We start from the raw sequence: 15,005 nt of genomic DNA on the forward strand, positions 1-15,005 counted from the left end.
CCTACTAAGCAGGGTGTCAGCTTCCACGGGCAGATCCTGGCTCCTTCCACTTCCTGGTTTATTTGATCACATCGTTGTTACTATTCGTTGTGTTGTTTCACTTCGATAGGTCATGACAACCCCATGTAGGGTCTACACATCACCCCCATGGCCATCATTGGCAGCCTGTGAGACACGAAGATTTGTGGCCCCCAACTAAATCAACAGAACCAGAGTAATGAAGGATCTGGCCAGGAGGGCATTCCCGCAAGCACTTGCGATGATTTTGAAGCAGAATGAAATTTGGGAATCATTGTTTTGGAGAATGAGAAGAGTAGGAATATAAAGGAAGCAAGCTTTGTGATTCTTACTACCAAGGAAACAGAAAAGCAAATTACTCAGAAATAAGCTGAAGTCTCTGTTGGTATCTAGAAATGAAGCTGTTTGAAAGGCATCACACAGAGATGGAGAGCTCTTAAATGCCATTTGTCTTGAGATTTCAGTGTGCATGAATGTGTGTGTGTGTGTGTGTGTGTGTGTGTATCACATTTACTAGATTACAGTGTACCACATCCTGACATCAAAGTACTAGAGTGTAAAAGACGTAACTTGGATTCCCAACAGCACTGCTGTCCTCCACGGGTGTACATTTAGACATAAAAGTCAGAACCGTCGCTACATCCTCGGACCAGGCTGCCACTGCTTGGCACATGCATGATGTGGCAATCTTACTTTGCAGGTTTTCCTAAGTGGCTCAGCCAGCAGAATTTACTTAACATTTGCAGACAAAGCAACTGTGGTTCCAAGAAGAGAAATGTTATTTATAAATCAAATGTAATATTTACCTGGAAGTGGTCAATTCCAACTTAGCAATTAATGACTAGAGAGTGATAGATCTTAGAGAGGTGTGTAAACAGCAAGTGTGTCCCTGGGTGCAGACAGGGAAGTCCAGGGAGGCAGAGTGAATGTGAGCCCAGCCAACAGTGACACTTGCTTACTAAATAATTTTAACCAGGAAAAATAATTTTAAAATAGTATGCTTCACATTGTGGCGATTTCACAAAACCAGTAAAAATTATTACCGTCCAACTGTTTTAACTGCCACAGCCTCAGGGTGAGCAACGGAATTGAGATTAATGTGACCATTATTTAGTGAGCTTGACCACTTTAAAAATTGGGCACTTAATTATCTTCCCTTTAGCTATTCTATTTTCCAACTAGCAGTGTTCTTAAAAATAAATTTTTCATCCCTCTCTCATTCTCTTTTCTCATGAAGACAAAAGGAATCTTATTTGTGTCAATGATGCTATTTCAATATCCTTTTTATCCCTTTACCCCAAATAAGAAATCATATCTTGAGAAGTTTTATTTAGTTTTCATTTCTAATAGACATTATATCAGCTCATGAGTAAATCTAGATAATTAATCATTTTTCATTAATTATGAGAACAAAGAGGTAGGTATATTTTATTTCTCTTTGACATGAGTGGGTCTCTTATGTTGCATTAAAATTAAGTGAGGCATAAAAATAAATAGTAGATGCACCCAGAAACTGCAAGAAAAATTAAGAATGAACAGGACTAAAAATAATACTAGAAGAAAAATAATGTTTTAAAGGAAACATATGCTGAGGCTTTGTTATTGACAAAAAAAGGAAAATGCCTTAGTAAATATTGTGGTAATTTGCAAGCTTTCTGAGTTATATTGTTAATGAGTAAATCTGAAGCAAGTTAATGGTTGAAATTAGGAACTCTACCCTGCTACTCACTAAAGTACTATGCAGAAACTACAGAAAAGAAAATCAGGCTTAGAACTCAGTGTAGAACTCAGTTGGCAGAGCTGCACTAGAGCGAAAAAGCTAAGGAGCAGCATACCAACTCTGAGTTCAACCTCCGCTACTGTCAGTCAGGATTCTATTCTGTGCTGTCAGGCATTGGAATAGGTAGCCAGGGCTGTGGTGGCTAACACAATCCATGTTAATGTAAAAGTGTCAGATAATAACACATTCAGAAGTCTGCCCTTGCATAAGCAGTATTCTGTAATGTATCTGTGCTAATTCAAGAATTTAGTTTCATTATGAGACAATTTTTATCTTCAAAATAATTATTGGTCCTTTTCAAATCACATTTTTGGAAAGGGGAAAATAAATATGTTGATACTACCCCCCAAACATCGGTCTAATGTAAGAAATGTTTTCAGTTTTATGTGATCACTTTTAACCTGTCTTAAATCATAAAAGCCCACAGACAGGCTTAGCTGGAAAGGCGGCACATGTTCTTTCTGGTAAGCAGATTTGTAAGTTGTTTTTCAAACAGCAGGTGGCAGTCTTCGTAAGTGTGATTGCACTTGGGCTATCTTCACCTGTGCACATGAAGCAGGATTTTAGAATGTGGAAGAACCTTAGGAGATAGGAGTGTTTTAAATACTTCAAATCTTAAAAGGGTCTTGTTTAATCATACTTTACTGTTATCAGGAAATGTCTCTCTTGAAAAAAATACATGTTTTTGCTTGACACTTGTTCATTTTTGTGGAGCAGCACAGGGATTTCATCGTGATACCTGCACTGGTTTCCCACTCACTCAAACTCTACATGCTGCTTATTTCTCACCACTCTCAATTCACATGGCCTGGAGAATTAATAAACTTAATTGTAGAGCTCAAGCTCAAAGAAAATCTGCTGACTCGTAGCTCCTCCTAGAGTCCAGCTGCTGTTGGTATTCTTGCTGCTGAACTGGGAAGCATTTTTAGAATTCTGATTATGCACAATGACAAAGTTTTGATTTCTGAGTGCCTCTTAGAATAACCTAGTTTCTATAAATGGATATGGTCATGTTAGAGGCAGGAGTATCTGGCTTCTGAACTAGAAAGGGGCCTCACGGATGTGCAGGCAGCTGTGTCTCCTATTACCCATGCATCTGGACAGCCAAGGAGATGCAGCCTGGACCACAGAGCTCAGATCTACTAAATGCAGCCCATGTGTCTACATCTCCTTATGAAATCTTAAGAGCTCATCCTGCTATCCATTTAGTATGTTCATAGCATTTTTGGTTATGGTATTATACTAAAATTACAATTACTGAATTTTCTGTGTGTCATGAATATTTCACAGCATGCATATTTCTTTTTACTGTAAGTACTAGGGTCTGAGCTCAAGGCTTCATGATCTTGCTTGGCTTTTCTGCACAAAGCTGGCATTCTACTCCATGAGCCACACCTCAACATCTGGCTTATTCTTTGCTAACTGGAGATAGGAGTCTCACTGACTTTTGTGTTCAGGCTATCATTGAAACCTGATCCTCAAATCTCAGCCTCCCAAGTAGCTAGGACTACAGGTGTGAGCCACTGGGACCCAGCTTGGAGTATGCATGTGTTTAAGAAGAAATCTGTCTTCCACATCATAGAAATCTGTTCACTATAGTCTGACCATTTCTAATCTTGCATTCTTTATAGTGCTATGTGTAAAATCTTCTTTTTTTTTTTTCCCCAGGGCTGAGGACCGAACCCAGGGCCAGGCGGGCGCCCTTCCGCTGGGCTAAACCCCCAGCCCCTATATGTAAAATCTTCTAATGCAGCATTATTTCATGTCTTTCATTAGTAATCAAGAGTAGCTACTTTTGTTTTAAAAATGTTTCTTGTTTGAATTTTCTTTTAGAGTGGAAAAAGTGGAAAGGAACATAAATGGAGAGTTCCAGGTCATTCTTTAAGGTGAGATTAATTAATTAGTGTTCGGATTTCCACAGCGTTGTTTTCTCTTCTAGGTTACCTGATGCTGTCCTGTGGCTGTGTGGATGACTGTCCGGGGCCACAGGTCTGCGCGGCCCCTGCGGTCTGACCCACCCGGGCGCCTCTGACCCGGGCGCCTCTGACCCAGGCGCCTCTGACCCAGGCGCCTCTGACCTCGGAGCCTCTTTCTGACCCGGGCGCCTCTGACCCGGGCGCCTCTGACCCGGGCGCCTCTGACCCGGAGCCTCTTTCTTACCCGGGCGCCTCTGACCCGGAGCCTCTTTCTTACCCGGGCGCCTCTGACCCGGAGCCTCTTTCTTACCCGGGCGCCTCTGACCCGGAGCCTCTTTCTTACCCGGGCGCCTCTGACCCGGAGCCTCTTTCTTACCCGGGCGCCTCTGACCCGGAGCCTCTTTCTTACCCGGGCACCTCTGCTCACTGCAGCGCCGCACTTCTTCCCCCGCGCCGTCGCACTGCTGCCCCGTGACCGCGGCCCCCTGGCAGGTCCGGACCCTTCGCTCCCAGCCGCCGTCGCAGGACCTGGAGCACCCGCTCCAGTGACCCCACTGGTTCCACTGGCCATTGGCTGAAAGACAGGGGTCATGGTCAGTGGAGCACGCCGTCCCCGGAAGCGCCTGCCACACACGGGGTCAGCCCGAGACCCGCCCACTGCCACCCCGGAAGCGCCTGCCACACACGGGGTCAGCCCGAGACCCGCCCACTGCCACCCCGGAAGCGCCTGCCACACACGGGGTCAGCCCGAGACCCGCCCACTGCCACCCCGGAAGCGCCTGCCACACACAGGGTCAGCCTGAGACCCGCCCACTGCCAACCGGAAGCGCCTGCCACACACGGGGTCAGCCTGAGACCCGCCCACTGCCACCCGGAAGCGCCTGCCACACACGGGGTCAGCCTGAGACCCGCCCACTGCCAACCGGAAGCGCCTGCCACACACGGGGTCAGCCTGAGACCCGCCCGCTGCCACCCCGGAAGTGCCTGCCACAGGGGGTCAGCATGAGACCCGCCCACTGCCACCCGGAAGCGCCTGCCACACACGGGGTCAGCCCGAGGCCCGCCCGCTGCCACCCCGGAAGCGCCTGCCACAGGGGGTCAGCATGAGACCCGCCCACTGCCACCGGGAAGCGCCTGCCACACACGGGGTCAGCCCGAGGCCTGCCCGCTGTCCGTCCCTTCATCTTTGGTCCGCGGGTCCCGAGGGTGATGTTCCGAGTCCTTCTCGGCCCGTGGATGGCTGTGCACAGCCGCTCTCCAGTTCTTTCCTCTCAGGCAAGTTCAGCGCCCATTAACTCTGTTCATCGCTGAGTCTCCTCAACTCCCGACTATGGTGTATAGAACGGGCTTGGTACAACCCCCGTCGCTTATACACACACCCACACCTACACACACACACACACACATGCACATACACACCCCACACACCCCCCCCCACACACACACCTTACTCCATGACTGTGGCGCGTCTGGTGGCGCCCTCGTCCCCTCACCCCGCAGGCCCAGCCTCACCTGTGCACTCTGGGTTGGAGCACTCTCTGCTCTCGGCCCAGGGCCCTCGGCACTCGGAGCCCCCGTGAGCCGCGGCTGTGCACTGCCGGCTTCTCTGCTGCGTCCCGTTCGAGCACGTGACAGAGCACTGGCTCCATGAACTCCACTCCTGCCACTGTCCATCGACTACCCAGGGAGAGAGAGAGGGAGAGAGTCATTCAGTGCAGTTCTACAGCACGAGGTAAGGTCACCTTTGCAGTGAACCTGTCAACAGATTCACAATTGAAAACTGCCAGGTCACCCTGGCATGAGATTTTACTACTGCTCCCCGAATTACTGCCACCTGCTTTCTCACACCTATTTTTTTTAGTACCCACAGTATCTGTTTTGATTCACTTCTTTTTTTCAAAAAGAAAATTCAGCATTTTAAATGTACACGCCCTTGAGCTAGGCCTTAGAACATTGGACAGTAAATTAAATACTGAGCAGTTCAACAGAGAAGTTACATTTGAGAAAAGGAATCCCTAAAAATAAGTTAGTTACATGCTAAACAAGCCAATTATAGAGTGTGTTGCCAAGATTGATTTCAGAACACTGTGAGAGAAGAGCTCAGAAGAGCTGAGTGCTTTCCCTCACGAAGTGAGGTTTCAGCAATCATGGCGAACACCGGGAAAACTGAGAGACAAGGCTTGCTGCTGAGGAAGCAGGAGCACATGCAGGGATGGAAGGAAGGCCAGCGCCAGTGGACTCCAGAGAGGCCCAGCATCGAAGGGCTTTGGTTGGCTTCATTGAGAATTTTGGCCGCTGTACTCATTAAGGAGCCAGGACATGTCTTAATGCATGAGTCCATGATCACGTCTAGTAGTGGGTAGAGAGGAAAAGGTCTGAGGCAGGGCCGGGATATCTGGTGAGATTGGAAAGCTACCGAGGAAGGATGGAGGGGAAACTCCAAAAGAATGGTCTCAAGAAACAAAGTCGGTGATCAAGTGACGGACCCACTCACAGTGCTGATCACAGCAGTTCACAAGGCTGTGGAGCCTTGCTTGTTTTTACAGATTCACTTAACCATCACTCATTTAATCAAATGATTTTGATAACCTGATCGTTAGAAGACATGGTGATGCATGTTAATTAAAAATAAAGGAAAGTAGACACAAGTTCCAACTTCAAGATCGTAATATTAAGGACATCAGGTGGTAAGAGAAAGGTCAAAGCTAAAAACATATTTTGTGTCTAATCGTGTAGAGACAGGATCACCTTAGCCCAAGCTGGCCTTGAATGCACAATCCTCCTGGCTTAGCCTCTTGAGAACAGGGATTAGAGGTGAGAACCACCACTCTCAAGAGCAAACACATGTCACAGGCAGTGTTCAGGGCTTTATGGACAGAGAAAATCTGTTTGGGGAGCAGATAGCATGAGAATAAAGTGAGATCAAATAGTTCAGACAAAGGAGATGACCACCACCAAAGGCCAAGGCTACAAACAGAAGTGAGCGAAGGACGCAATGAACACCTGCTAAGAGCAACCAACCTCACATGTGTTATGAAAGCACTTGAACGTAGTCATCTTAGCTTTCCCAAAGATTTTCCATGGTAGAAAGGATGTTTGATCATAGGTAAAAGAGAATTTACCATACTCCAAAGTTCTGACATAAGCTAATGCTGCTATAAAACAACACAACAACTAAAAACCCTGTCCAAGCAAAGCAGAGGCTGGCAGAATCTGAGGAAAGACTTTCAACCTAATTTCAAAGCTTTGTGTGTAGCTATTACATGGTAGGTTGTTTAATAGCTATCTAGCTGTACTTAATAAACCTTCTCTGAGATTAAAAATCACAAAATGCCACTTTGATCATTGCATTCATGTAATTTTAGCATCTGACTTTATTAAAAATATCTGATAAAATCTGTAGCCAGTGTAGCATATGTACCAGACAGAAAAAGTTCTAGTAAATTAGTAGAACATTATAAACCATCAACTTACTGAATAGAAGTGCAACTTTTCTTTTCAAAGATAAGTCTCATAATAAAGCCTACATTACAAAACTTTGCTATTCTAAGACATATGAGAAGGGTTTGCAACAATGAGATTCATACCCTGAACATCACAAAATAGTTGGCAAAGAAATGTGCAAGCATGTATATACTGAAAGCATTCAAAAAGCAATGTGCAGATAAATTAAATGATGCCAGCCTAATCTAAGTTGATAAAAGAAGGAAGGAACTGTGTTATGTCCTTGAATGTTTTGGGTTGCAATGTATTTTACCTCTGATTTGTCACAAGTGTAGAAGTAACATGCACTGGCTAAGGGAGGGCAGGTTGAGGAAATGCACAAACCCAATGTGGATTCTGGAGAAAGGACAGCTTGGCAGTTTGTAGTTTTATAAGGATGAGAAAGGACTGCTGAAATGAGATTAGGGAAAAATGAGGGAAAAAAACCCATGTTTTACTTATTAGGCTTTTTCCTGAGAGATAACTTTGCTTCACCATCAGTGAAACAAAAATATAAGGACTTTAATTCATATATCTGTAGTATTCGTTGTTCAATCCTTTTTGATAATGTATATATTTTACATCTTGTCTGAAGCTCAACAATAAATTGATATTTGGCTTCTGAGTATAATTTGATATTAAATACCACTGGGACATCATGGAAATATTTGGGATATGAAGTTTTGTTTACAGTCAACTACATAAAAAATTAATAAAACTGAAGATGCATCTGGTGGGTGATATTTTTTGCTATTGTACTTAAAATTGAAAATTGGAAAGTCATTTTATTGAGCATTAACTGCAGACAACAGGAAGACAGTGAGATGAAGGAGATAAAAGGATGTCAGCTCCAGCAGGCCTTGTACCTGAATCCCAGATTGCTAGGAAAAGCAAGCAGAGGAATCACTCATATGCAGCTCTGGGCAAATGCTGAGATCTAGCAAGCTGTGTGTGTCTGGGGAAAGAGAGAAAGCTGGGGACACTGGAAGGATGGGATCAGATGGTATGCAAAAGAAATTATAGGATTCTACTGACCTTGTGTAACAAAGGAGACGTAGCTCTACAAGAGGGTTTTAATGCAGAAAAATGACATAGTTTATCCTTTTACATTTATTTGAAAACAATCTTGCTGTTGTGTATTCAGTGCTTTGTGCAGGGGCCAGGATACTGTGAAAAACTAGGATTCCATGTTGCTGTCAACTTGGGCAGTGGAAGCTACTATTGTTTTAGAAACAGGAAGATGAATTTGTGTTGCTCTCTAGATGCACAGATGATAAGCTGCAGGGAGGGTGTGAAGAAAAATAGAATCAGGTTGACTCCTTTTGCTTAATAAGGTAGGTAAAGAGTAGATAGGTTTACTGAACTATTATGTGTTCAAATAAATAGGGAAAGATATTCAGCACAGAAACCAAGGTGTCAGGTTTTATGATATTGTTTTAGATATAGTACAGACTGTAGGATTAAACAATTTGTTGCAAATTGTGCGTCTGTGGTTTAAAACAAATTCAGAGACTTGACTACTTGTTTACAGTAAACTAACTACAACTCCAAGAATTTACATAGACTGAAAATGACATAGGAATCCAAAAGAAAGTGGAAGCAGCCATGGTTACGTCAAATAAGACAGCTTCCAAACTGGAAGCAGCAAAATTAATAAAGAAGGTCCTGTACAATGATTAAGGGATCTATCAGCAAGAAGAAATAGCAATTCTGAATATTTATCCAATATCAGACCACCCAAACCAATGCTAAATATTATAGGCATAAAGGAGGTGAATTCAAATACAGTAAGAGTTGGGAACTTCAACACCATTATTTTTGGAAAATTAACAAGAAACAGCTGTGTTAATTTGTACCCTGGGCCACATAGAAACAACAGACAGCTATGTGCTATGCGCCCCGGAGCGTTTGATCCTCTGCTGCAGAAAACGCACCCTCCTCTGCTCAGAGAGTAAGCTCTAGAACAGCATATGTCACCAGACAAAGCTCAAGAATTCAAGCTGTGTTGAGCTATGAATATCTTGTCTACCTACAATGTAATAACTAGAAACCATTGATTTATAAAGCCACCCAGCATTGGAAATTATACCAACAGATAGAAATTAAACCCCTTACTTTTGAAAAGCCAATGGACTAAGGAATAAGAAAGATCTTAAAATATTCTTGAAACAAATGGAATTGGAGGTACAGCCTACATTTCATAAAAGACAAGACCGAAGAAGTTTACAGAAATCAATGCCTATACATAAATGGCAGAGGATCCATCTGGAGCAGACAGCCTATCACCACATCCCAAGACTCCAAAGAAATGAGAACAAGCCAAAATCAAATTTAGTAGAAGAAAAAAAGTCAGAAAAACAATGCATTATTTTATTTAAAGAGACTAAAAAGCAATATACAATGTCAAAGACAATACAAAAAGCAAAGATTTGGTTCCTTAAAAAGACAAACAAAATAGACAAACCATTAGCTAGATGATAAAGAAGACTCAAATCAATGAAATCAGAGACCAAATGGGAGACATTAGAGGGGACATTGGAAGTTATTAAGAATCATATGTTGACAAACCTCATGACACATGGACACATGGACAAATCCCTGGACACAAACATCTTTCCATGTGTGAGTCATGAGGAAATAGAAAATCTGAACAGACCAATAACAAGTAATGCCATTGGATCAAGAACAAAAATTCTCTAGTAATAAAAGACAAGATGATATCACTTGAGTTTGCCAAACAAATGAGGAACTGCCAAGATGAGGAGGTGGTGAAGTTGCAGAGCTCTGGCCTAGCCAGGGCATCATCTGAAGATGATCTTAGATACAGAAAACCTCACGGGCAATAGCTGAAATCCTAATGGAAATAACTAATTCAGAAAAGTTGTTAGGATGCAAACACATCAGGTAAAAATCCTTAGTGCTGTTACATACCAATACCAAAGTATCTGAACAAGAAATCAAGAGAGCAATTCTATTTCTAATAGCTACCAAACAACATCAACAATAACAACAAAAACCCTAGGATAAATTTAACTGAAGAGGCAAAAGATCTTTACAATGAGAACAGTAGCATACTTGTGAAAGACACAGAATGGAGGGACATCCAGAATTCATGGAGTGAAAGAATCATTATTATGACAAATATACATAAAACCCAAGGTAACCTACAAATTCAATACAAACTATTAAAAACACTAATGGAATTTTTCACAGAATAGGAAGAAACACCGTTAATGTTGAGTTGTAGGTACTCTCAGTACTCAAAGCAATATTGAGCAAAAAGAACAAAGCAGGTGGCATTGCTCAGGTGAGTTCCAGTACAGTGCTGACCTGTAGGAATCAAGAGGCAAGAAAGCCACCCCCTCATCCACTGCAGAGGACAGGACAGAACTCCCAGAAGTAAACCCACAGATCTATGGCCAACTAAGAATTCAAGAACGTGAATTCCAGAAAGGACAGCCTTTTCAATAAATAGTTCTGGAAAAACTATATTCACACACAGAAGAATGAAATCAGACTCTTACTTCTCATCATTTGCCAAAGTCAACTCCAAATATATTAAAATTTTTAATGTGAGACTTAAAGCTGTTGAATATGGTGTTGCTTGCTTGTCTTTAATTTCAGTAACTGAGAAGCTGAGACCGGAGGACTAGAAGTTCAAGGTCAACCCAGAATACATTGTAAGGCTCTGTCTCAAAAATAAACAAAATGGCCATATATGGAGGTACTAATCTGTAATCTCAGCTACTCAGATGGCAGAGATAAGACACTGGCAGTTCAAGACCAACCCTGAGCAAAAGACAAATTCCTATCTAGAAAAAAAGAAATACATAACCAAAACTGTAAGTAAAGCAAAAGGCCTGAGGACAGGATTTACACAGGAAAGAGTGCTTGCCTAGCAGGCACAAGACTGTGATTACAAAAAGATACAACAAGAAGAAAACAAAAACAATAAAACTACTAAGAAAAAGTAGGGAACGTTCAGATCATTAGAATGGGCAAGAAGTTTTAGACTAGACCCCAAGCTCCAAAGACAGGAAAATCAAAATGTCTGAATGTGACTGCCTCGAACCGCAGAGTGGGGACATCTGCAAACTGCACACAGTGGGCAGGAAACAGCGCACAGTGAAGTACTACACCAGTGTGGGCAAGGAATTCCTAAAACTAAGGATCGAGCAGGAAAATGGAGAGCAAACCGGAAGGCACCACTTGCACACGCTGCACCATAACATGCAGTTTCTTCTACGCTAAGCAGGTTAGAGCGAACACTTCCTTGGGACTTTTCAACTCTTCTTCATTTGTCAGAAATACATGCTGCTGGTATGATTTTTGTGTGCTATTTTTCAATTTGAAAACTCCAAATGCCCATTGCATTCAGAGCCATTCTACAAGAGGGCAGGGGGTGGTGGTGGTGGTGTTAGGAATAGAAAACGGAATGGCTGTGTCTAGAAGCAAGAGGAAAGCCAGTGATCAGACTGTATCCACTGTATGCTGATGTCAGGTGACACAGGTGACCCTTCACTGCAGCAGTGTGACAAGGTGCCCAGGGGCTCTGCACCCAGACAGCCAACAGGACAAAAGGCCATTGTGTGGCCCTCACCCCACCAGATCCCCGGAGATGGAACCATGGTGGAACATGGCCAGAGGAAGGGAGGAGAGAGCCCTGTGCAGCTCCCCAGTCACTGTTTCAGTGATGGTAGGGGTACAGGCCAGTTCCGATCCACAGGGCGCCGGGTAGCCAGGGGCCTGGGAAGAGCTCTTCAGAAGGCAACAGATGAGGAACAGCGGGCTGAACGCTTGCTCCCACACAGGCTGAAAATGCCAGAATCCCTGCTTTCTACCTGCAGGGTTAAAATCACTTAAAATTCCCCATTGTTTTTAAAAGCAAAATTGGATACATAAAAAAGGGGTCGTGGTAGGGTTCAAAAGGACTTAAAGAAGCTGGCAAGGGAATTACGAAGTTGAAATGATGGAAAATAGTAAAAATAAAACAAGCCAACATGAATAAAGACACAAAAGTGCAAAAATCTTACAACCTTGGAGTTGGAAGATGACCATTATAATGTTTAAAAATCCAAAATGAAGAAAAAAAATGCCATACAAGAGAGGAGAAGGTTAAGAGGTAAAATTCAAATCAATTAAAAGGCAGGCTAATGAGGCCGCAGGTTAACAAGGCCGGATTTGTGTGTCAGATGTTCACAAGGCTGTGCAGAGACAAGTGCGGGCTTTGAGGCAAGATCAGGTGAAGGTCAGGCCTCTTTGCACTGACAGCCTGTACCAGACAGGCTCCCTGCAGAGGGCAGGGCTGGACGCCTCACACCTGAGGTCAGCCACGTGGAAACCTATTGCTCTAAAAACAGAGCCATTTGCATCTGGGATTGTCCTGGGAGCTCCCGCCTCTCTCAGCAACAGGCAGGGCTACAGGAATGTGTTTCTCAAGTGGGTTGCCCGCCCAGATAGATATGCCAGGAGGGGAATCCCCCAGCTTTTGACAGAGCCAGGGAAGGGTGATAACCTGACCTTTGCCCAGTCTCTTAGTATCGTAATCCTCATACAAATCTTGATAAACCTCCTCCACTTTATATCAAATTTGATATATGCAGGGTACCCTCACCTAATTTTAATCATAGGGGCCCTAGGACATAAAAGTTTAATAAACATTAACTTCATTTCACAAATGTTGCCTAAGTAAATATTTCCAATTGAGTATTGCAACTGAAATCAAATTCACTGGTTCTGAATTCCAGACCACGTTTCCCCACTAAAACTACATTTAAACTAAACCTTTTCCCCCTATAACACCTAGTTGCATTTAGCTTTGCATATTTCAGTGTGCAAATAGGACTTGGTGACACAGGTGTTTCATTATTTCAGTCTTGTGGCTGTTACATGACTGTTAAGTAGCTGCTTTACCCTCTCATTTGCAGTTTATCAATATATAGCACACAACATCACCTCCAAGACACAAGTAAGAGCCACAGTAAAACCCACAAATTAACAAATATATTTCTCTGAAGCAGGCGTTCCCTTTTTCTAGAAAATATATTCAGATAGTTGAGTCATAGAATTGTCCCCATACCCTACAGCAGCCAATCCCGAACAAAGTTCCTTTTGTTAAATTTTTCCCTAAATCACATCAAAGAAGTTGGATTCCTAAATAAGTCTCTTTCCACACTCGACAGCACAGTTTCCTGGCTGGCTTTTCCACACCACCAAGAGTAACAAACTCACCTTATGATCCAGGCGAGTGCTGGGTGGACAGCACCAATAAAATAAGACAACCTGTGCTGTGATTTACCCAATTTGCAATTCACTGAGTTCTGTCACTCGCAATAACTTTGTCCTCTCAACTGTCCTATGTGCTCAGAAATACCATGTACACATATTATGGAAGAGTAAACAAGGATCTGCAGTAAATGTCTGGAGGTGTGTGTGTGTGTGTGTGTGTGTGTGTGTGTGTGTGTGTGTGTGCGCGCACACACACGGGCGGGCCTGTGCATGTATATGCTTGTATGTCCTTATGTGAATCAAACCCTTCTTCAGCACATTAATTCATCACTAAACAGATGTAGAAAATGTGTGTGCCATCCCAGCTACTCAAGAGGCTGAGATCTGAGGATCACGGTTCAAAGCCAGCCCGGGCAGGGAAGTCCGTGAAACTATGGTACCATGGCTGTGGGGTGCCTGCGCAGAGAGGTCTGTGCGCGAGCTTCCTGGTTCCTTGCTTGGGCGCCCGGTCCTGGGGTCTATTCGGTGCGGAGCCTGGGATGCTGTGGCAGCGGCTGGGGCCAGGGCTGGGGCGGAGGGTTGAGGGAGGAGGACAGGGCATGCATGCATGCGGAAGGTGGAGTCTGTGTCCCCGAGGCCCCCCGCCGTCTGTCACTCCCCGGTCGCCATCTGGTTCTCTGCAGACAGGCACCCGTCTGTCTGTCCATCTGTGGCTGGGCGTGCACCTCTGCGTGTGCGCATTCTGCCCATGGTTTCTGAAAGTCTTGAGCACAGAGGCGGACCGCGCGCCGGCTACAGCCGCGTGTCCATGTTGGGATGCGTCCTGACTGCCGCGGGCTCCTGTCCAAGGGGAGGGGAGGGGCTGGGCCTGGGCGCGGGGCCGCGGGCAGGCCAGGCCCGGTCCTGAGGAATGGAGGCCACGCCCTGGGCTGTGCGGGCCGGGCCGTGTCCCTGCCCCAGTGTGCGGCGTGCGGAGCACGCGTGGAGACCAAGGCCATGGTGCAAGGCCGGTGACCACGATGAGGGTCCTGAGCCCAGGATCCCCGAGGGCACGCGGGCTGAGTGCCTGAGAATCGTGGATGCGCGTCCACAGAAGTCCCAGCAAGGTGACCAGGGAAGGGGACAGGGCGGGCGGGGACGGGGAGGAAGGACGGGGAGGACGGGGTGCTCACCCGGGCAGAGCGCGATGTTGCACGGCTTGTGGTGCGTCTCTGGGCCCTCGCACGGGCGGCCCCCGTACTGTGGCGGCGAGCAGGCCCGCGTGCGTGTGCGCTGGCCACGGCCGCAGGTGAAGGAGCAGAGGCTCCAGGGTGACCACTCCTCCCAGACGCCGTGCACTGCAACAGAGAGGGCAGGCAGTCACACCGCGCGGCCGGCCGCCCGCGCCCTGCATCCCTCTGGCCCAAACCCCGCACCCTGCTCCCGCACCCGCACCCACAGACCCAAACTCCGCACCCCATCGGCCTGCACCCTGCATCCCCTCCAGCCCGAACCCTGCACCCAGCGCCCTGCACCAGCGCCACGCACCCTGCACCCGCACCCTACGCCCGCACCCCATGCCCGCGCCGCCCGGAGCCCAG

At 45.4% G+C, this 15,005-nt stretch overlaps 1 protein-coding gene across 1 annotated transcript in view; it reads right to left on the minus strand.

The window, feature by feature from the left end:
* Adgrb3 (adhesion G protein-coupled receptor B3) overlaps positions 1–15,005 on the minus strand; it is a 541,106-nt gene that overhangs the window by 339,169 nt on the left and 186,932 nt on the right. The window contains exons 5-7 of the mRNA XM_042668573.1: positions 14,598–14,762; positions 5,227–5,391; positions 4,124–4,288 (exon numbers count right to left, since the gene is read on the minus strand). Coding sequence (XP_042524507.1) covers positions 4,124–4,288; positions 5,227–5,391; positions 14,598–14,762 — 495 coding nt within the window. The remainder of the gene's footprint in view (positions 1–4,123; positions 4,289–5,226; positions 5,392–14,597; positions 14,763–15,005) is intronic.

This window comes from Dipodomys spectabilis, unplaced genomic scaffold (assembly GCF_019054845.1).
Source record: "Dipodomys spectabilis isolate Male_0828 unplaced genomic scaffold, ASM1905484v1 ptg000457l, whole genome shotgun sequence".
Classification (NCBI taxonomy): domain Eukaryota; kingdom Metazoa; phylum Chordata; class Mammalia; order Rodentia; family Heteromyidae; genus Dipodomys; species Dipodomys spectabilis.